We start from the raw sequence: 19,434 nt of genomic DNA, 5'->3' as shown, positions 1-19,434 counted from the left end.
CCGCACAAATGAACAAGAACATTATATTTAATTCTACAGACTTTATTAATTTTGAGTACTGAAAAAAAATATATTTTCTAAAGACGAAACATTCGTTTTCACCTTACGAAAGCTTTTAATTTATTTTGTGTAATACAGCGTTTTTCTTCATCATTTGTTAAGATTGAAAAATACAGCTTTCTTACTGAAGCTTCTCTTTATTACCTTTTACTATCCCTTTATTGTTTTTTATAGTGCTCGTGCTATAATATTTGGTTAAATTTTAAATAAACAGAAAAAGGTTTATTTTGTACTGTTCTATGTTTAATTTAATACCAGTTGATCAAGCTAAGGCCATCGAATTTGCATTTGATACTACCTTTCAAAAAACGCCTTTATTTTCTAATTTGGACTTATTCAATTCCACTTTGGATAGCTTTTTCAAAGAACCACTGGAATCTGTAAACCTTCCCGACCTAGATGTTTCTGAAACCAAAGTATTAGTTGTTCGAAATCGTCCTTTTGGCATTCGTGATTGCCATTCTCATTCACTAAACCTCGACAGGTTGAGAGCTAACAGTTGGACACAAATAAAACATAATACTCGTACACTTCAGGGACAGGTATTTTTGACGAGAAACTTGAGACGTGTACAGAACAATTTGTAAATTATTATTGATACTTTCTCAAACTATCTTACCTACCATAAAAAAGTTACTAATTGATCAAGAAATTTTAATTAGGAAGTTCTTGTCTAGCAACTTTGACTAGATTTTTATCTAGTCAATACTTATTAATAAACTTGTTAGCCTGCTTTAAGAGGAAGAGAGGGAGAGAGGGAGAGAGAGAAGAGAGAGAAGAGAGAGAGAAGAGATAGGGGCAAGGGAAAAAACTTCATTAACATAAACCAAAAGAATCTGACAAAACTAAAAACACAACTTTCAAACATTTTTTTTGCCAGAATACGTGCGATCGTCTTCCCCTTCAACGGATTTCAACATAAACTCCATTTCACCAACTCGTTCTTTTTGCAGCTTCTGATCCCTCTTGAGTTCGGCATCAAATAATTCTTGATCGGGGTGACGGTAAGAGCTGCAGAGACGATCGAACAAGGTGAAGAATTGACCATAATTGTAATTGAAATACATGTGATGAGAAGCATGATGGGCAGCACCGTTAATTACGGCATTATTTGAAAAATATTTTCCATCATGGATAAGGACAGTCCAGTAATTGACAGATCCAAATAAAAGTAAGTAAAGGTATTTGTTTAAGGGGAAAAAGAAGGGAAACAAATGGTAAGGTAAAGATTGACTATAACCATCAAGAAAGTTAAAGGCATGAGAAGAATATGGAGTAGGGATAATCCACTTGTGGTGTAATTTATGTAAAGGAGCATAAAACCAACGGTGATGAAGACCACGATGAATCCAGTAAATAAAGAAATCAGAAAAGAGAAGAAATAGGACAACAGAAAAGCCCAAATAAAAGTATCCATACTCAGATGGATTATCGTAAGCATAAGAATACCCACGGAGTTCAGCCAAAAACCACGGAAACGTTAATAAGGCCATACCAGGAAGATTCATCAAAGCAACCTTCAACTCCAAAAACTCTTGGTTCTTTAAAAACTTGGGATGCTGACGGGCTTCTTCGCGATCAAAATAAAAAAAATAAGCTATAGATGCAGAGACAAAATACGTTAAAGTTCCCATGATCCATGTGATGAAAAACAAACTAAGGCCTTGTCGAAACAAGTTATTGCGATCGAGTAAAGCAGACGCGATTGAAGAGGAGGCACTAACAGAAGTAGTAAATATAGGGGCAGTCGTGTTCACACTCGAAGCTCCCATCATGGGGGACACGTGAAATGCATCGACAACTTTGCCGTACAATGAGTCAAAGACATAGTTGTCTGCCAATTCTAAAACAACATCCATTTGCCTAGTTTATAAAAGAACGTAACGTCAGATAGTCTTGTTTCTCACACAAATTACGCTTAGGGGCAAATAACTCTTTGGGATGTTATTTTAATACCCAGCAAATACTTATATTTATTTGCAAGAGCAATTATTAGATAAAAGAATCGAAAAATTGTTATTCTCGATTATAATCCAGCGTTTCTACCTAATTTATATAAACCTTCGTGTGTACAGTTTAGTGTTGGTTGAGCTCAGATACATGAAAGTATATAAATTATTAACAGAAGCAAAAATGATCTGATAATTTTAGATTATACCGGTTCTCGTTACATGTCACTATTCCCCATTTGTAAACAATTAGCTAAGTTTACAATAGAAATAGGCATCCAGATTTCCGTTCAAAAAGGTTCATACAAGACATCTTGGAATATTGGACTGTGAAAGAAGTCTTTGAACTGTGAAAGCAAAGAGAGTGATTAAATATATACAAACTGACATAAATTCATTTCCTCGTAGGATTATTATTCATAGTAAAAAAGATAATAATAAATGAACTGGTAAAGTAAAGATTAGAAAAACGAAGACACATTTTGTACAAGAACAGATGAAAGTTCATTATCGAAAAAATCGGGAGACTCATGGCTACTTGTATAGGTCCACATAGCATCTGGCAGATAATCCATCATATGAGATTCAACTAATTCTTCTATGGCTTGCTTCAAACGGATTTCCTCAAGCAAATTTAGGTCATACAGCTTTTTGCAATTCTGTCCATATAATCTCTTATGATAAAATCGAATCAAAATGCACAAAAAGGTGTCTTGAAGATCTGATGAGCGTTGCGTTTCCAAATTGTTTTCTTGAAAGATCCAACTATCTCTTAGATTAAGAGGACAATGTAAGTATATATCTGTGATAATATTCATGTTCGCCTGTTTCCATTTTATACCTAGATACGGTATATGTAATTTTAAAACCTTCAGCGTATACACCTTAAGTATCTCATGAGGGATTTCTAGCAGTTTTTTTAAATGCTTCTGCATATCAATCTTCACAAGCAACTCTTTTCTGTTAATATGATATTTACAAACCTTTCCCATCACACGAAGGCAATTTAAAGTAATTAACGTATTTCTCGAAGAGGGACCCTTGGAGTAAATATAAGGACTATTCGGAAATTGCTTATAAGATTTCGCCGTAAAAGAAAAAAAGCCACCTCGAAGGCATTTCATATCACGTTCGGCGTGATTGGAAGACTCTTTATCTGATAAATAGCGACTGAGAATTTCTAAAAAGTGGTTATCGTACAGTAATTTCGCAAATCTCTCTGATCGTAACACATGAGATAAACGAAACCATTTGAGCATCATTAAGAAAAGGCCCGACAGAGAATACAGGATAAGTTCACACGTATCAACAAAGTACGAAATAGTACCTGAAACAAAAAATCCAGAAGCCAATTCGCTCAAATCATCCATCGAATCCTTTTCAAGTGGCTTGACCACTGGTTCACTGATTTCCTCACTAGGGGAGTCAGCAACCGCCATATCATTAATACTTTGCATTTGCATTGCTGCCTCTGATGAAGAAAATGCTTCAATATATAGCTTGTTTACTTTCTTAGAAGTATAATAAAATAAATGCATAGATAATTGCACGAAAATATCCAAATGAAGGAATAGGTCATCATATGACTTTGAAACAAAATTCAAAGTCGGATCGTTAACTGGTGGCTTTTCATGTGAAAAATCCAATGAGCTAACTGCATCATTAAAATCAGTGCCAAGAAGATATTGAAGTGTGCAATGCCGTAAGTATTCTCGTTCGAAAAGTAGCTGCTCTACAACGACATTATGTTTGGTTTGACGGTGCAGCAATTCCGCCGCCTCTATTATACTTTTAGGAGATGAAGAATCTTTTATAGAAGGGGTAAACCCAAAAGGCAAGTTTTGATTCGTTTGAAATTGCTCGCGCCGAGTACTTACTTTGGACTTCGAGTTTGGTATCGGTAGGGAAGGATTCTCCGGAGAACAGAAACGATTATTGCATATAAAATATGACTTATGAAATGAATCTGTGTTTAGTGTAGGAAGAATATGTGTCTGTTCTCGATCCAATGGCAGTGAATAAAAAGGATGGGCAAAAGAGGAATACTTCGTAGCAATTTCATGACGAAAGACTTCATAATCAAGTACTGTAGTTTTTGGTTTATCCATAGATGAAGTTGCGTTACTCATGCTCGCAATAAACTTTTTCTTTTCCTGGAATTCCGTTTCTGTCCCCCATAAACGGATACAAGTCTTATAAATTAGGAACGTAATTTGTCTTAAGGGAAAAAGACTGACATTATCAAGGTCCATTTCATATTCATTCGCCGTATCATTAAATAATTGTACTAAGGAAGACATTAATGATGGTTGTAAAGACCTAGCAGATTCAGTCCATTCAACGTAATTTTCTGAGGGAACAGTTAAAAAGAAAAATATCAGAGACAAGAAAAGAGCAAGCAATTCCTTTTCTTTCAAGTCCGACATATAGCCAGGTTTACGGTTTTCGTTCCAATTTGTAAAGATGGAATATATGACTTCTAAAATTCGAAATCTTCTGAGTAATTCGACATTTTCTCTTATGCTTTGAAAATGAGCCTTTGGATCTTTGACACAATCATACACTCCTGCACATAAATACAAGATGGTATAAAAAGCCCCATTACGAAGTGTTTTCCCAGATTCAAGTTCTTCACGGCACTGAGAAATAAATTCTTTCTTAGAAACTAAGGGTAAGTCTGGCCATTCAAGCTTGCTACTCAGATTTCGTACGGTCTGAAACACTCTAAGTTTTGAGTAGAATATCCTTCCCGCTGTTATAAATAGTTCTTCTTCTGAATCAAAATAGCAGTCTAAATCATCTTCCCAATCATCTTTAAAAGTCCCTTCAAACTCAATACGACCTGATTCCTGAGTCGACGTATCCATAAAGTATCTCAGCCTCTGGAATTGGGCGAAGGATAAGCAATGTGTCGCAGTCGCTGCCATTTCATTTATCTGAAGAAGATATTTGTTTCCAAATATGGAAGAAACACCTTTATGTGATTCTTCTGGGATACTAGTAATGTGTGTGTAAGTGACCACTAGTACATAAACCACCTCTACTTTTTCATTTGGTTAAACGTGTATCTTTTATGAATTGAAGAGATATTAAAAGAAAGGTTTCCAATTAATAATGGAGAAAGAAATGTTAGTCAGTGAGTTTCTAAACCGCCTAGATGTATGTAAACTTGCAAAGTATTGTTGAAAGCTTGCTAATATCGTTCGCCTCCAGTTCTCAATCTATAGATTATTTAAGCTGCAAGACAAACCATTTCAGCTTTTCAGACATTCCTTAATTGCATGTAGCAAGTTAAAAGACTATATGTTTGTAGCCGTCGGAGGTACAATAACAAAGGAAATTTTTAGTTAAGAAAAATTATTAACTACTCTACTACTATAGAGGATGTTTTTGTCTATAATCTTTTACCTTTTTCTCGAGATACAAGTGAGCCAGAACCTCTAATGGTCCTTTCTTGTGCTCATGAGCCTTCGCCATTACAACATGGCGATCTCTCTCCAGGAATGCCTAATGGAATCAATCATGTTAGATGTGAGCTTTTTGGTGATTTAGAATATTTAATCACTGCGACGGACTGTGGAAAAGTTGCAATGTACGATGTTCAAAACCTCCATAGAAGTCCCATGACTTTTGCTGTAAGTGCTTCTGCCTGGGGAATAGCCGCTTCATCGCAAGGGTATTTGGCCATCTCCTCAAATGCACATGTTGTCAATATGTAAGAGCGAAAACAAAACCTTCCCACAATGCTAACAAATTATGCAGCTTCAATTTATCTACAAATTACAAAAAATGCAAACGAGACTATCGTTCTCCTTGGTTTCGACAGGAATCCCTAGAACTGAAAGGACATGAACACAATAGTAAGTCGTGCTCGCCAAGCTGTTGGTTAACATAGTATTAGTCCCTTGTGTATCATTCAATTCAAAGGGGAATTTTTTATTAAGTGGATCAATCGATCGGTCATTACAGTTATGGGATGTTAATCAGCTATCTTGTTTGTCCAAATTCCATACTAAAGTTTGGTATGCAAATGTTAATATCTATCTTATTAATAACTATCAGGATATGGTCTGTTAAATTCGTTGATAAATCAGCCTTCACCTTTGTACCAACTGTGAAGGATAAAATAGAAACGTTGATACCTGCAAGGACATTTGGACAAACTCCTTGGAATCCATCCATTTCCCTAAATTTAGAATTATTTATTTCTGACGAAGATGATTTTGATGATGATGATGCAGTGTTTGAAGGGGAGTATTATGTGCATATGCATGATGAATCTCCGGTAAGTGATTAACTCATTGCGAAAAATTCCCCATTAACATGAATAAATGTAGGACAATCTAAAATCCTGCTTTCGTACATTTGTTCGAGAACCTCCAGAGGAACTTTTTGTTTTCGCGACTAAGTATTCTGTTGTCTTGTGTGGATTTCGTAAGTCTCAAATCTATCCTTTTGTTAGCTGCAAGAATTGCTTCGAAGATCCATCCACAGTACGCTTTGAAGGACTTCACAGAATAAATATGATGGAATACGTGCCCCAACTGCAGAGTCTTGTTTGCGCTACTCAAAGCGGTCAATTGTCAATATTAAGGTTGATCATGACAGAAAAAACAATCAACGGACAAGCTATATATGCTTATTCCTTTATTCCACAAATCATTGCTTTAAACGGATACGTTGATACTTTAGTCTTGGGTATGAGTGTCGCACCTTTGTATCCAGGTAATGAAGATGAATTCCAGCGATTCAAAATTTTGGTAAGAAGATTATACGACGAGGATTTACTAACATTTAACAGCTAGTTTTGGTTAATGGAAAAGTTTTAACTGTCGAGATACAGTTATCTGAGGATTTATATGCTACTAGTCATGTGGGAAACATCTTAATTTGATAAGCCTAACAACACTTCTGATACTTTTTGTAATGTCCTTTATTTATTTTAAATTGATGATCTAATTTAATCAAAACTTAATAGCTAGAATAGAAAAGAAAGCTATTGATCTTAAATTTTTTCTTACTGCTGGGATTTATTTTGTCTTTATTTTCCACTAATTAGAAATAGTAACATTAGCATTCATTACAGCATACAATAATCTGCCTTATTTCTTCGGCAATATTGTCGATGAAAATGTAAGTCAATGTATATCTCTGTACCATTCACCACCTCTCATAAAACACAACGGTTTGTGAGCATTGATAAATCATAGAATTAATCGTACGCATTTGTTTATGCAAGAAGAAGGGAAGGTTAGGTTAACTAAAAAAAAAGTTTGACGAATGCATGGGATGCTTTGAAAGCAAGTGTTTTTTTCGCACTAATTCTGTTTTCAAATTTATATGGACTGAAGTCTTTCACTGATGGATTTCTATTAAGAAGAGAAGTTTTAAACTCAACATCCTCTTGTTCTAATCCACCACTTAATATATCTCAATGGAAAGAAACTTCTGAATGCTGGGCTCCAAAGTTGTTTTCGAAAGCTGTTATAATTATTATAGACGCTCTAAGATATGATTTTTTAATACCCTCAAATGATTCTGCTTATTATCTTAACGCTTTGAATACTCCATATGAAACATCAATTTCTCATCCTGAGCAGTCCGTTTTACTTCAGTTCCTAGCTGACGCACCCACGACTACTTCTCAGCGCCTTAAAGGCTTAACTACTGGCTCACTTCCAACATTTATTGACATCGGTTCAAACTTTGCAGGTACGAACGTTGATGAAGACAATCTTTTATATCAATGGAAATCTCTGGGTAAAGAAATTGTTTTATTAGGAGATGATACTTGGAACGCTTTATTCCATGATTACTTAAATCATACATATTCCAGGCCTGCTTTTTCTTTTAATGTTCCGGACCTTCATGGCGTGGATCGAAAAGTGAACCGATATATATTTGACTATATCGAAAAGGCACCGTGGGATATACTTATCGCCCATTATTTAGGCGTTGACCATGTGGGACATCGGTTAGGGCCAAACCATCCTACCATGACAGAAAAGTTAAAAGAGATGAATGAATGTATCAAGAAGACGATGGATTTAATTGACGATGATACTCTTCTACTAGTTATGGGTGATCATGGTATGGACGGTAAGGGTAATCATGGCGGTGACTCTTTTGATGAAATCAATTCCGTACTATGGATGTATAGCAAGAGGCCAGCTTTCAAGCCGTTCAAGCAATTCGGAGAAAGACGTTCCGTAAATCAAGTTGATCTGGTTCCGACTTTAAGCTTAATGCTTGGAAATGCAATTCCATTTGGCAGTTTAGGAACTATAATACCGGAAGCATTTTATTTTCACGGAGCTAAATATTTGCACGATAGTATGGAAATAAATATGGCTCAGATTAATAGATTTCTTCAGGCTTATGAGGATAAACAAGAAACATCATATGATGCTTTTGTTAACTCTACTGTGCAGACCGATGACAACTATTTGGAACTTTTCTTAAATAGCTTTACAGATTCTCAGCGTATTTTTGATTATTTCAAAAGCATTTGGGCAGAATTCAGCCTAGCGCCTATGGTTATTGGGTTCGTATCATTGGTTATAGGCGGTTTATCTCTTGCTTTACTAATGAACGATAAAAATGCTACTCAGAAGGCCTCGAATGTGTTAATTATTACTTTAAAGAAAATCGTTCTTTTTTCTTTACTGTTCGTCGTGCTCAAGATGTCAATACTCACTTACCTTCCGATGACATTAATCACGCTAATTCCGAACATAATTATTATTATCGAGTTATGCAGAAAAGTATCTTTTGAATTTATGTTTACTATCCCTAGCATCTACAGCGTTATAGCGTTAGGATTAGCTGTACTCCATGTTTGCAGTTTTGGCTCTAATTCTTTCACTATATGGGAAGATCGATTGACTCACTATTTTTGTGTAACTTTGGGTGGTTTAATGCTTTGTAAAAGCTTTACGCATACCGATGCTACATTGGCCCTTAGTTCATCCGTTTGGTCTATCTTTTTTATTATCCTGCAACTTCTAACGTCTTACATAACGAACTGCCGCGAGGAGCAAGAATTTTTCTGCACTAGCACTTACATTTCTACACCGGAAAATAACTTTCGAAGTTTAATTACGTTGACAATTTCAACTCTAACTTCTTTTTTCCTTCCTTATGTATTAAAGAATCATGTAGTATCAGTCTTGAAGACTTCGTTTTCGAAAAGGAAGCAAGCAATTCTACATTTTTTTGAATTCCTTTCTTCTTTTTTTTGGGTTGTTCAGCATATTTTGGCTAATAATTCCTCTCTTGAAAGCAAGTATGGTAGCATACTTGTCTATATTGCAAATATATTCTTAATTGGCATAATTACCTGCTTGTCTTGGCAAGTTTTTATGTTCTCTGTGTATATTAAACGAGAAAATAAGTCAAAAAACAGAGAAGCATTGATTGCCGTGGAGGAATATTACTTTATTTTCGCATTATTTTCGTCCTTATTATTGTTTCTGCAACGCCCACTTGGTAAGCTATCCTTAGTTTCTTGCCTGTTGCAGATATTTATTTTGTTGCGATTAGAAAACTCTCAGTCATCACCAGGAGTAACGTTTACGTCTGTACTATTAAGTATTCTGGGATTGTCACATTTCTTTACAACTGGGAATCAGGCGGTTATTTCTTCTCTTGATTGGAACTTTGCCTTTATTCATTCCAGTTCTGCAGAAAATCAAGTTATCAATGGTGTACTTATGTTTTTGCATACATTGGGAGGTCCTATTCTTACTTGTTTTTCCCTTCCTTTATTTGCAGCAAAGCCTTATACCACAAAACAAACGTTTTTTAAAAACTTACTTTTACTTTGTTCTTCTTTTCTACTTTATTATTTATCAATCGCAGCTAGTACGGTGTTCTTTGCTGGTTTCTTTCGGAGACATCTCATGGTATGGAAGATCTTTGCTCCTAGATTCATGTTGAACGGTATCCTTTTGATTACTCAACAATTAATTATCTTAATTTTGTGTTTTTGGAACTCCCTGTTTTCCTTTTCCTGAATAATATTACACCCTACTAGGCTCTCTGTTAATGATATATTCAATATCGCGAAAAATCGATTTACAATTAGAATAAAGATTTATATGACTGTATTAAACTAATTTTGAAAATAAAAAGGATAGTATACATGATCCTGATTTCACATAAGCGTCCTTTACCATACTGTCTTCAAATGACTGCAGATGAGTATCCAAGTTACAACCCCAATTACGCAGATTGCCAAATGCTGTTTGTGAAGTTATTTTATGCAACAAATTAAAGTAAAAGGAAAGTTCTTATTACGTTAAATGCTGTCTTTTCCTCTAATAAACCGCTCTCTAATAAAACCTAATCGACTACCCATAATTACGCTACTATCGAGTATACACCCTAGAAAAGGTAGAGCAAGGACTGTGTTTAGGCACGATTGTAGTCGATTTTATTCTACTAATAAGGAAAATGATAACACATCCAAAACTGACCTTTCCCTGGTGAGGTCGAATGATATCGACCAACGATTTCGAGACCTTGAAGGTTACCATTTCAATACTTACAAATTTTTTAAGACATTAGTTGAAGGAGGATATAGTGAAAAAGAAGCAGAGGCCTTCTTGGATGTCACTAACATGTTTATAACTGAACTTTTACGACACAGTCATATGACCTATTTATCAGAAGCCGACTTTGAGAATGTGAGTAAAAGGGAAATGGAATAGTTCAAGACGTTGAATTAAATTTAAATATGCCATAGTAGCTTGTTCAACTAACATTCTTTGATTTAGTGTTCCTATTTATTTCGAACTGCCTTGTCAGAGCTTCGTTCAGAGAAAATCAATATGAGGAAAGATCAAATTAGCACACTTCGTGCTGGCCTATTTTCGAACCAACGAGAGGTCGAAGGTTTAGAACAACTTGTTCATGAGCATCTTAACAAACTAAGCACTGAAAGTAAAATGGAATTTGAAAATAGGAAAAATGACACTCGGAATGATGTTCAACAGCTTAGTGCAAAGATTGTGGAACTACATAATCTGTTATCTGTTTCTTTGGGAAAGCTTCGAGCCGAAAATGAAAAGCAAAAATGGGAGCAGATTCGGAAAGCTGCTGGTATGTGTCTATCTTTAAGATAAGAAATTTGTTAACTTTTATATTCCAGTCGTTGTAATGTCGTTTACTGGCTTCTTGGTATTAGTCATTCCACTAGGCCTTCGATTCCGCAGCAAAAAGAAAGAACAGGCGTATAATGTTGAAGAATTAAATGATTATGGACAAGATAGGAAGAGAGATGATTATCCAGACAGCACTATTTCTCATCTCTAGCATACATACCGAAATGGATCGTTAGTTTACCCTGTATTATATGAACCAAACATAATCCCCCTGCTTATACTCTTTGGAAGAGCTCAAACATTGGCATAAGAGTTTATTTTAATTATTAATAATGAATTTGTTGCTTTACTAACGATTAGGAAGTATTGACTAATTACTATAGTTGTATACTCAGTAAAAGCTACCCTGCCATTATCTTAAGTTGGTTTTTTAATTTTTGTTTTCCCATTCTTGATGTTTTACTGCCAAGATATACGTACTTAAGTATACTGTCTGTCCCAGAGATATAAGCTTACTACTAAAGAAATTTCATTTATATGTTTTAAGTTAATTACTTTTAGACATTGAATATATAATATTTGTTTCTATGGAATGTTTTTATCTCTGCATTCAGATGCCGTAGGTAGCACTTTCTCATTTACCAATTCCAATACTTTGTGCTAATCAAACCACATGTCGACGGCACCATTGTCGTTGGAAAATCTTGAAAAAGTTGCAGGCTTAAATAAAAGGGAAGTAATTTATATAAAATTACTCGATTATGAACAGGAACTCCAACGATTGAGCAAAACATTTCGAGAGAGCTCTCTTCAAAGCTTCATAGACCCAATACATGCTTTAATCAAGCAGTATGGAAGTTATATAGGCTATCCTACACGATATTTATTATCAAACTGTGTAATTGCACTGTTAAAAGGATGTATGACCGACTTTTTATCATTACGAGTTTGCTGTACTAACTCTGCCAGTTGAAGGATACCAGATAAACCGTGTATTGGTCGGATTCGTTGACAATATAATTGATAAAAAAGATAATGTTGAAATTCTGTATGAAAATAGCATTTTCTTCACTTGATTGCTAACCTACCAGAAATAACTTATCGGTTCTTGGTAATTGCTTACAAGCGTATGGTCAAACGGTATGTGTATGTCTTTATATGCTGTTCTAATACAATATAATTAGATAAACCAGCAAGAGACGTTCGTAAAGGTTTTTCTCAAATACTCCAAGAATAATTATCCTCATGGCCTTCGGGTATGTGCTCTTCAAGGTCTTTCTGAAAACATTCGACACGCTGGAAGCCATTTGAGCGAAGAATTATTGAAGGAGATTTGGAAATCTATCAAATCTAATTTGGGAAGTTCTTCGTTGAACGTCGTTCTTTCTGCTTTAAATTGCTCTTACATCTTACTTTTAAACTCTTCTTTGCGAAATTCGGATTTGGAATGGTTAAAATCTTATTTATTAAAAAAATGCTCCATTGAAAACTCGGATTTGCAAAGCATGTTAGCCAAATGCTTTACTGCTAGCACCATGTTACAAGCGCACCGTCAGATTGAAGCTTTAAAGGCTGCGTCTGGTTCTTCTGCAGCTGATGATGAAAATAACGAAGAGTCTGAGAATGCTCAAAAAATACAAAGAGTTGATGAATCTGATGAATTCAGTAAAGTTTTGCAGATGCTCCTTGGACTCTACAATCATAAATACGCAAAATCCGAGACACCTAGAGGTGTAATAACTCTTGCAATCAAGCATTTTTTTCTTTTACAAGACTTTCCAAAAATTCGAACATATTATTCTGAAATCTTAAGTGTTTTGCTTGATTCTACTGTAAATCCCCCCTTAAGCGAATGGTTATCTGCTTTAGAGCAACAACATTTTACCTTTCTTTTGCATGATGTAATCAATTCGCGTTTCTTGGATCAAGGTTCTGAGGTTCAGGCTTTTGAATTGCTTTTATCTAAAGTATTGGAACCGTTCGTAGCTGACCAAACAAAAGTATCAATCACCTTAGTTCAGGTCGCATTTGCTTCCATTGCCGATATTCTGGCAAAATTAAAGGGTTCTATTACTCCTCATCATACTCAATTCCTCAGATTACTATTTGATAGTATTAGCTTGGGTAATGACAGTCTGAAGAATAGTGCGGCATGGTGTTTGCGATGTTTGCTTATAGTGATGCCAGGTCCCATAATGCCAACGTTACTATCACTTTTGGGAAAGCTAGAGAATGAACTTAAGCTAATGCGTTCGAAAACGAAGGAATCAAAGATCAAACCAAACAACGGAATTTTGAATAATTTAACTCTGGCTTTAGTATCATGCTATGTCGCAGCTGAAAAGAATCCGTTGTATGTTTCATCTTTTATATTTTCTAAATTATTCAATTTTTCCCTCGATCTTATACGGTCTTCTACCAGTTTAGATTTATTCACAGCTCAGGCTCAGTTGAAAGTAGGATGGCGTTTGATGACAACGTATGTTTCATTCGGTCCTTCTTTTACTAGAATGCAACTTTCGCAATTGTTCATTTTGTGGAAGAATGCGCTTCCTCGTATATCATCTAATATTCATTCTCAAAACTTTATGGAATCTAATGCTGACTTATTTACTCGCTATGAGGCTCTTCAGTGCCTTCTAGCATTTTTGAAGTATAACCGGGTTCTTCTAACTCCTGATGTTCGTAAACGTATAATTTTATTCCTTACGAATTGCTTGAAATTTTATAAATCTTTTGTCCTTACCAAGAAGCTAGAACTTCAAACAGCTATTCATTATTCTGACTATTCTCACAGCGAGTTGCGAACGTTGCTTTTATCGAAAGTGTTTCAATGTTTCTTGGAACTTACGAACATAAATGGCGTTACATTAGACGATCAAGAGCTATTATCAACAACTGTTTCAATAATAGCAGAGCTTTCATACCTCCAATATCTAGATGATGATTCCCAACAACGCAACTATTCTTTAAAGGTAATACCAGGTTTATTTTCTTCATACTACCCCAAGAAAAGCGATGATGGTAATGATATCACTGTAGGACCAATGCCTTACTTAATAGGAGACCCGACAGCTGACATGCTTTTTCTGTTTTCTGAATCAGACAATTTTTCTTTCCCATTTGTTCCTCCTTTGGCCACTGCCGTAGTCGATAGTGCAGTCATATTATTTTCTTTAATATTTTGCTATCAACCGCCGAAGGTTATGGAAAGTACATTAGAAATCTTAATTGCCTCAGTCTGTAACCCAAGTAATACGAGGGATATTTCCAGGGAGAAAGCGATTTCTACAAATGTTCTATTTTCAATTCACGGAGCTCTAAAAGTCTTTTGTGTGAAGAAGCTTTCTTTATCAAGTAAGGTTGTTTCACTTGTTATTGAATTATTGGATATATATTCTGGTACTGACGATATGACCGTAATCCGTCTGTTTTCAGAATCTTACTCATTTTTGGCTTTGCTTTATCATAATAAACCGACATTTGTTCTTGACGTTCTCATACAGCGGGCTGCGGAATCCGGAAATCCAAATTGTAGAGCAACATCAATAATGGGTGTCGGGCATACGTTAGCCAAGCTTGGTTCTGGTGTTTCCCAAGCATTATTAGTAAGAGCGTATCAGCTACTTAAAGTGTTTAATGCTGACTCCAATGACACTGTAAGAAACTGTTCCATAGAAGCGTCTTTCGTGTCATTGGGAACAATAGCGAAAACTATACCAAGTGTTTTAACTGGCCAAATGCGAATACTACTTAATTACATGATTTCAGCTGATGTCGACATAGATATGTTACTTCTGAAAAGAAAAACCGACTTGGTCTATCCCACCCACTTATTTATTGAATATCTTGATTGCTTAATTAATGAGCTGGGCCCTACTTTAAGGAGTAACTCTTATGACTCTTATCTTGCTTACAACATTTCGAGAGAGCTACTGCGTTTTGCTGGAGAGGATAGTAACAACATCACTCGAGTATATAAATGTTATCAACATTTGTATCTGTTCACACCACTTGATTTAAACTCTGGTGTTTTCATCGATGTAATATTTAGAAATATTGTTGATGTTAAACATCCATTGATTCGAGATTCAGCCATTGAGGTTTTGTATCAAATTTTACTTCAAAATCAATCGTTTTCCGAGTCTTGCTACAAAAGGCATCTGGACAAGCTCATCTGGCAATCAATTGATGCTACACCCGAAAACAAATTTTTGAGAAATATAGTACATATGTGGTTTAAAGATTTCAAGGAAAGCGATATTTCCTGGTGGGTTAATATTCTCTTATATTTAAATGGTGTAAAAGGAAATTTTAACTTCGAAAGGTCTTTTGGGGATGAAACAAATCATAACTTGGATGAGGACACTGTGTCGCTTGCCCATTCCCTTGTTTCTACAGCTGGCAATAAGAATTATCGCTGGCAAACTCAACTTTTTGCATCCTCGATTTTAAATACATGTATATTTGATATAATGTCCAGCAAAGCGGAAGCTTCACATTATTTGATTTCCAGAATTTCAGATTTGGTACGTGTAGCTTTCATTCTATCTACATCTGATAATTTTTTTTTAAAAGAAAGTGGCCTCAAACTTTTGGATACTTTAATTATGGTAAGTTATTGATTACCGCATATACTGACTGACAATAGAATTTTCAAACAGTAAAGGACCCTGATTTTGAGGATGTTCCTTTGTTAGATCAATTTCAAGCGCAAATCAGCTCTGCTTTCACTTCTGCAATAACTGAGGAGTTTGCACCAGAAATTGTTTCTCTAGCATTAAACATAGGTGCTAATTTCATTGGAACAGGTCTCCTTCCGACAGCTAGCCAAGCGAATCGCGTAGTAAATATGTTGAAATATGCACTTGATACAAGCTTTTTTGAAAATGGCAATGAAAATAATAAACAATTTCAGAACGATTCAATCTACGTCCTTCGAGTAACCACGTTATCAGCCTGGGCAATCTTGTATGGTTACTCCCATAAAATCGAATATCTGAAAGAACTAGTTTCTCCTTATTTGAGACGTTTTGCTGCGCATTGGGTGGTAACCTTGAGAGGTTATTCACGTCTTCGGTTTGGACCTAGCTTACTAAAAGACTTTGTTGCGGATACTTCTTTTTCCCACTCCCAAAATATAAATCCTAAAATCCTTTTAGATGTAAGTATGTTTTCGGTTCCCAACTAACTATCTAGATATACGAAGCTACATGGCTGAATATCGCTGAAGCGTTGACTCTTCTTCTGGACGAAAATCCCGATCTTGTCTATGGTATTTTAAATGGAGAGGAACTAACGTTATCAGGAGAAGATATATTTTTCCATGATAATATAAACTACATAAGTGACAAGCATTCGTTCAATTTCTTTATTTTCAGTGTCTGCTTTCAGTCACTCCTTATCCCAAGCACCTTACAAAAATTTGAGAAACCGGTTTTACGAATAATGAAAATCATGACTTCTATTTTGACTGAGGATTTATGTACAAATGTACTGTATGACACTAACGTTTTCCCAGAGGTTATTGATCTTCTCATAAGACTTATTCTTACGGAGGATTGGGAAACAAAAACCAGTATCGTTCTTTTTGTCAAGAGATTAGCGTTGGTGAACCCTGGACATTCTAAGTTAAAAGTGTGCGAAAGTGATTCTGTTACTTCTTTAGAACCTTCTGTTTCGGAAGGAGTTGAGCAATTGTTTGACTTAGTTAAGATATTGATTTTAGCTTTAACCGTCAGGTTGCCAGGACTTCGATCAAACTCCGTATATTCTGCTGGAAATGAAAAATCTAGCCATTTCATTATACTATGCTTTGACTCCTTTTTGGAACTTGCTAATATTTTCCCCACCATTGTAAGAGTTGATCTATTTGCTACTGCTTTACACGTTTACGAAGGTAACTATACTTGAAATTTTTTTTTTCTTTTTTTATTATTTTTTTTTTCTAACTATTTAAAGTTATACTTGATGATCCGTCCCTCCTTAAATACTCCAAGCATGAGCTTCTGGGTGTCCTACGAAAACTACTGAGTACAATGGTTACGCAAGATAACTCTATTTGTTCAACCTTATGCTACACTTTGTTTGAGCATCTTTATTCTATGTTAGAAAACAAGTAGTACGTTCAAATGGAAAATGGCGCTTTCTAACCATTTAATAGTCAATCGGAAAGCACAGATAAAAAGGAGATCATCCTGCTGAGCATGGTGCTCGTCCTCACGATAGCAGCTCCTCTCTTAGATGGAGAGCAGCTTATAATCCAAAACTTTGTAACGTCCCTTTTCGATCTTTTAAAAACAACAGAGGTAATTCATCTAACTTAAATATCATCGTTAACATTGTTACAGGATTTTCAAACAGCAACAAAATGCACTTCTTCGTTATTGTTGGCGAACAGCAAACATAACACAATGAATGCATTGTGTCGGAAAATTATTGTTGATTCTGTTGCAATGCTTCAGAAAAATGAAATTTTACAAAGCGGCCGGTATCTTGAAAGCTTTCTGCCGTCCTTACTGAGCATGTATCAATACATTGATGAGACCAAAAGTATGCTGTTTACTTGAATGAATTTTCAAGGTTTGCTAACAAATAGAACCCTCCTATATTAACTTGGCTCTCCCAATAATCGGACATTTTGGTGTTTTGATTGAGAAACCTGAAGTCCGTAAAAAAGTTGGAAATTTGTTGCTTAACTTAATGTCCAAAGAGCCAGAAACGACGAAAGATATTCTACAACAAGTAACCAACGCGCAAAGGAAATGCATCGAAGATTTTGTTATGCAAACTCAATTAGAATAGGGTTTTTGTTATGAATTTAAAGGAAACAAACAATACACATGGATGAAACGCTTGTGTTTGTGAGATAAGAGGAAGTTTATTTATACAATAATTATCAAAATTATACTTTTTTTTTTCGTTATAAGCTCTTCTGACTTATAAGGAAGCGCGAGATTTGAAATGTAGACCTACTTGCTCATAAACTAAGAAAGTAATACAAGTTTGCGGAATAACTCTCAATAAATGAGGTTGAAATCCTTTATAAAAAGCTAAGGGGCCTTCTACTCTCCATATTTTTTTAAACATTTCAAGCATTGATATTCCTGGTTGAAACACTTGCAAACGAGTGCGAACTACAAGGAGTGGATACATATTCATAGCAGCAAATACTTTGGAGGCCGCAGACATAAATAAATAATCTAAATTCGATGGTTGTCCTTTATGCCATATTTTGAGTTTCTCGTAAGCCATAAACTGCAAGGCACCTTGTGAAACACCTAAAAGAGAAGGTGTAAAACCAGCATAACAGCCTCTCACTCCCTCATTTTTCAGAAGATGATAGACACCATAAAAAGGATTGCTGTAATTCACGGTCCTTGATAAAATCCGTGACTTTACTACCCACATTGGGTTCGTGAAAGCAGCCACGATACAACCCGCGAACGCTGAACTTATCAAAGTCTGCATAGCGGTGATTGGGACAGGTTCCGAAGATGTTGTTCCCAAGAATAAACTTTTCGTGAAACCATAGACATAAAAATAGGTACCCCAACTGACAGCTGAACCGAGCATGTTAACACCTAGTCCATGATAAAGAGATCGTATTGATCCTGTGTACTTTATATTATTTTGTAATACATGAATCAAAGAAATACCTTTTCGATTCGAAGAAGCCTGCATCTGAACCTTCGCCAAGTCTAAAGGATGCATGACTAGCGTTGAACAAATGCCAGCTGAAAGGCCGGCAATCGCCTGGTCCATAACCAAACGCTGTGTTTAAGTATAAATTATGTAGAAAATGTAGTATACATATACTTTTCAAGTATGGGAAGCCCTTGAAAACAAAAAGAACACCAAAAACTAAACCGAAAAAAGATAGGCGTCGCCGAATTGCTTTGTAACTTTCTTGCTTCTCTTTTGTATTTGATTGAACAATATATTTGAATGTGACGTTTTGGTAATCCACTAACGTTCTATTAAATTCTTTCAGCGCTTCATTCAATTGCCCGAATTAGAAACCGCCCGAAAGCAAACTGAAAATCGTGGTATTTCTGAGATATCAAACACTTATTTTCCTAATATGTACTCTAGTAATAGGAAATCAGCGTTTACGATACAAAGTATCTGAAATGTCTTGGGTATGGAAATGTTACACTCAGAGTAACATCGGATGCATCTCCAAAGCAAGTAGACGAAATCTATGTGGGGGTAGGGAATAGAAGAAGATGACTAGAAGGATTGATTTTGTAAAGGATCAAAACGAGCATAGAAGAAAAGCTAAAGTTGTTTAGATACTCGTCATTTATATCGTACTATTT

At 35.5% G+C, this 19,434-nt stretch overlaps 8 protein-coding genes across 8 annotated transcripts; 5 read left to right on the top strand and 3 right to left on the bottom strand.

Moving 5' to 3' along the window:
* Positions 1-10: 10 nt before the first annotated feature.
* Positions 11-793, top strand: SPOG_04358 (uncharacterized protein). Its single transcript, XM_013170434.1, has one exon. It carries the CDS (start codon positions 300-302, stop codon positions 645-647), a length of 348 nt encoding a protein of 115 aa, XP_013025888.1. The 5' UTR covers positions 11-299; the 3' UTR covers positions 648-793.
* On the bottom strand, positions 237-2,183 carry SPOG_04359 (C-5 sterol desaturase Erg32). Its single transcript, XM_013170435.1, has one exon. The coding sequence runs from the start codon at positions 1,917-1,919 to the stop codon at positions 921-923; it is 999 nt and encodes a 332-aa protein (XP_013025889.1). The 5' UTR covers positions 1,920-2,183; the 3' UTR covers positions 237-920.
* Positions 2,122-5,005, bottom strand: SPOG_04360 (eukaryotic protein implicated in cell cycle regulation). The gene has a single exon (XM_013170436.1). The coding sequence runs from the start codon at positions 4,934-4,936 to the stop codon at positions 2,471-2,473; it is 2,466 nt and encodes an 821-aa protein (XP_013025890.1). The 5' UTR covers positions 4,937-5,005; the 3' UTR covers positions 2,122-2,470.
* SPOG_04361 (WD repeat protein) lies at positions 4,522-7,038 on the top strand. The gene is made up of 7 exons (XM_013170437.1): positions 4,522-5,168; positions 5,223-5,724; positions 5,772-5,869; positions 5,911-6,031; positions 6,072-6,294; positions 6,347-6,769; positions 6,811-7,038. The coding sequence occupies exons 2-7, from the start codon at positions 5,453-5,455 to the stop codon at positions 6,901-6,903; spliced, it is 1,230 nt and encodes a 409-aa protein (XP_013025891.1). The 5' UTR covers positions 4,522-5,168; positions 5,223-5,452; the 3' UTR covers positions 6,904-7,038.
* A 112-nt stretch (positions 7,039-7,150) lies between these two features.
* SPOG_04362 (pig-O) lies at positions 7,151-10,185 on the top strand (the record flags this gene model as incomplete). The annotated part of the gene is made up of 2 exons (XM_013170438.1): positions 7,151-7,194; positions 7,282-10,185. The coding sequence occupies 2 exons, from the start codon at positions 7,151-7,153 to the stop codon at positions 10,022-10,024; spliced, it is 2,787 nt and encodes a 928-aa protein (XP_013025892.1). The 3' UTR covers positions 10,025-10,185.
* Positions 10,178-11,524, top strand: SPOG_04363 (uncharacterized protein). Its single transcript, XM_013170439.1, has 3 exons — positions 10,178-10,696; positions 10,787-11,111; positions 11,161-11,524. The coding sequence occupies exons 1-3, from the start codon at positions 10,313-10,315 to the stop codon at positions 11,322-11,324; spliced, it is 873 nt and encodes a 290-aa protein (XP_013025893.1). The 5' UTR covers positions 10,178-10,312; the 3' UTR covers positions 11,325-11,524.
* A 242-nt stretch (positions 11,525-11,766) lies between these two features.
* On the top strand, positions 11,767-18,023 carry SPOG_04364 (Pof6 interacting protein Sip1). The gene is made up of 10 exons (XM_013170440.1): positions 11,767-12,033; positions 12,083-12,161; positions 12,205-12,253; positions 12,298-15,726; positions 15,765-16,277; positions 16,313-17,012; positions 17,075-17,234; positions 17,277-17,421; positions 17,464-17,665; positions 17,712-18,023. Exons 1-10 carry the CDS (start codon positions 11,787-11,789, stop codon positions 17,915-17,917), a joined length of 5,730 nt encoding a protein of 1,909 aa, XP_013025894.1. The 5' UTR covers positions 11,767-11,786; the 3' UTR covers positions 17,918-18,023.
* SPOG_04365 (FAD transporter) lies at positions 17,973-19,318 on the bottom strand. Its single transcript, XM_013170441.1, has one exon. It carries the CDS (start codon positions 18,875-18,877, stop codon positions 18,053-18,055), a length of 825 nt encoding a protein of 274 aa, XP_013025895.1. The 5' UTR covers positions 18,878-19,318; the 3' UTR covers positions 17,973-18,052.
* Between the last annotated feature and the right edge of the window lie 116 nt (positions 19,319-19,434).

This window comes from Schizosaccharomyces cryophilus (assembly GCF_000004155.1).
Source record: "Schizosaccharomyces cryophilus OY26 unplaced genomic scaffold supercont4.9, whole genome shotgun sequence".
Lineage (NCBI taxonomy): Eukaryota > Fungi > Ascomycota > Schizosaccharomycetes > Schizosaccharomycetales > Schizosaccharomycetaceae > Schizosaccharomyces > Schizosaccharomyces cryophilus.
Note: the sequence above shows the minus strand (reverse complement) of the source record. Positions and strands in the feature narration are given on the sequence as shown.

Excerpts from the sequence above, each read along its gene's own strand:
- SPOG_04365 (XM_013170441.1), bottom strand. The coding sequence starts at position 18,877 with ATGGACCAGGCGATTGCCGGCCTTTCAGCTGGCATTTGTTCAACGCTA.
- SPOG_04358 (XM_013170434.1), top strand. The coding sequence starts at position 300 with ATGTTTAATTTAATACCAGTTGATCAAGCTAAGGCCATCGAATTTGCA.
- SPOG_04359 (XM_013170435.1), bottom strand. The coding sequence starts at position 1,919 with ATGGATGTTGTTTTAGAATTGGCAGACAACTATGTCTTTGACTCATTG.
- SPOG_04364 (XM_013170440.1), top strand. The coding sequence starts at position 11,787 with ATGTCGACGGCACCATTGTCGTTGGAAAATCTTGAAAAAGTTGCAGGC. Across the intron at positions 17,013-17,074 it reads TGCTTTACACGTTTACGAAG|TTATACTTGATGATCCGTCC; the intron begins GTAACTATACTT and ends AACTATTTAAAG. Across the intron at positions 17,235-17,276 it reads TCTATGTTAGAAAACAAGTA|TCAATCGGAAAGCACAGATA; the intron begins GTACGTTCAAAT and ends ACCATTTAATAG.
- SPOG_04360 (XM_013170436.1), bottom strand. The coding sequence starts at position 4,936 with ATGGCAGCGACTGCGACACATTGCTTATCCTTCGCCCAATTCCAGAGG.
- SPOG_04363 (XM_013170439.1), top strand. The coding sequence starts at position 10,313 with ATGCTGTCTTTTCCTCTAATAAACCGCTCTCTAATAAAACCTAATCGA. Across the intron at positions 10,697-10,786 it reads CAGAAGCCGACTTTGAGAAT|TGTTCCTATTTATTTCGAAC; the intron begins GTGAGTAAAAGG and ends TCTTTGATTTAG. Across the intron at positions 11,112-11,160 it reads GCAGATTCGGAAAGCTGCTG|TCGTTGTAATGTCGTTTACT; the intron begins GTATGTGTCTAT and ends TTTATATTCCAG.
- SPOG_04361 (XM_013170437.1), top strand. The coding sequence starts at position 5,453 with ATGGTCCTTTCTTGTGCTCATGAGCCTTCGCCATTACAACATGGCGAT. Across the intron at positions 5,870-5,910 it reads GAAAGGACATGAACACAATA|TCCCTTGTGTATCATTCAAT; the intron begins GTAAGTCGTGCT and ends ACATAGTATTAG. Across the intron at positions 6,770-6,810 it reads TCCAGCGATTCAAAATTTTG|CTAGTTTTGGTTAATGGAAA; the intron begins GTAAGAAGATTA and ends AACATTTAACAG.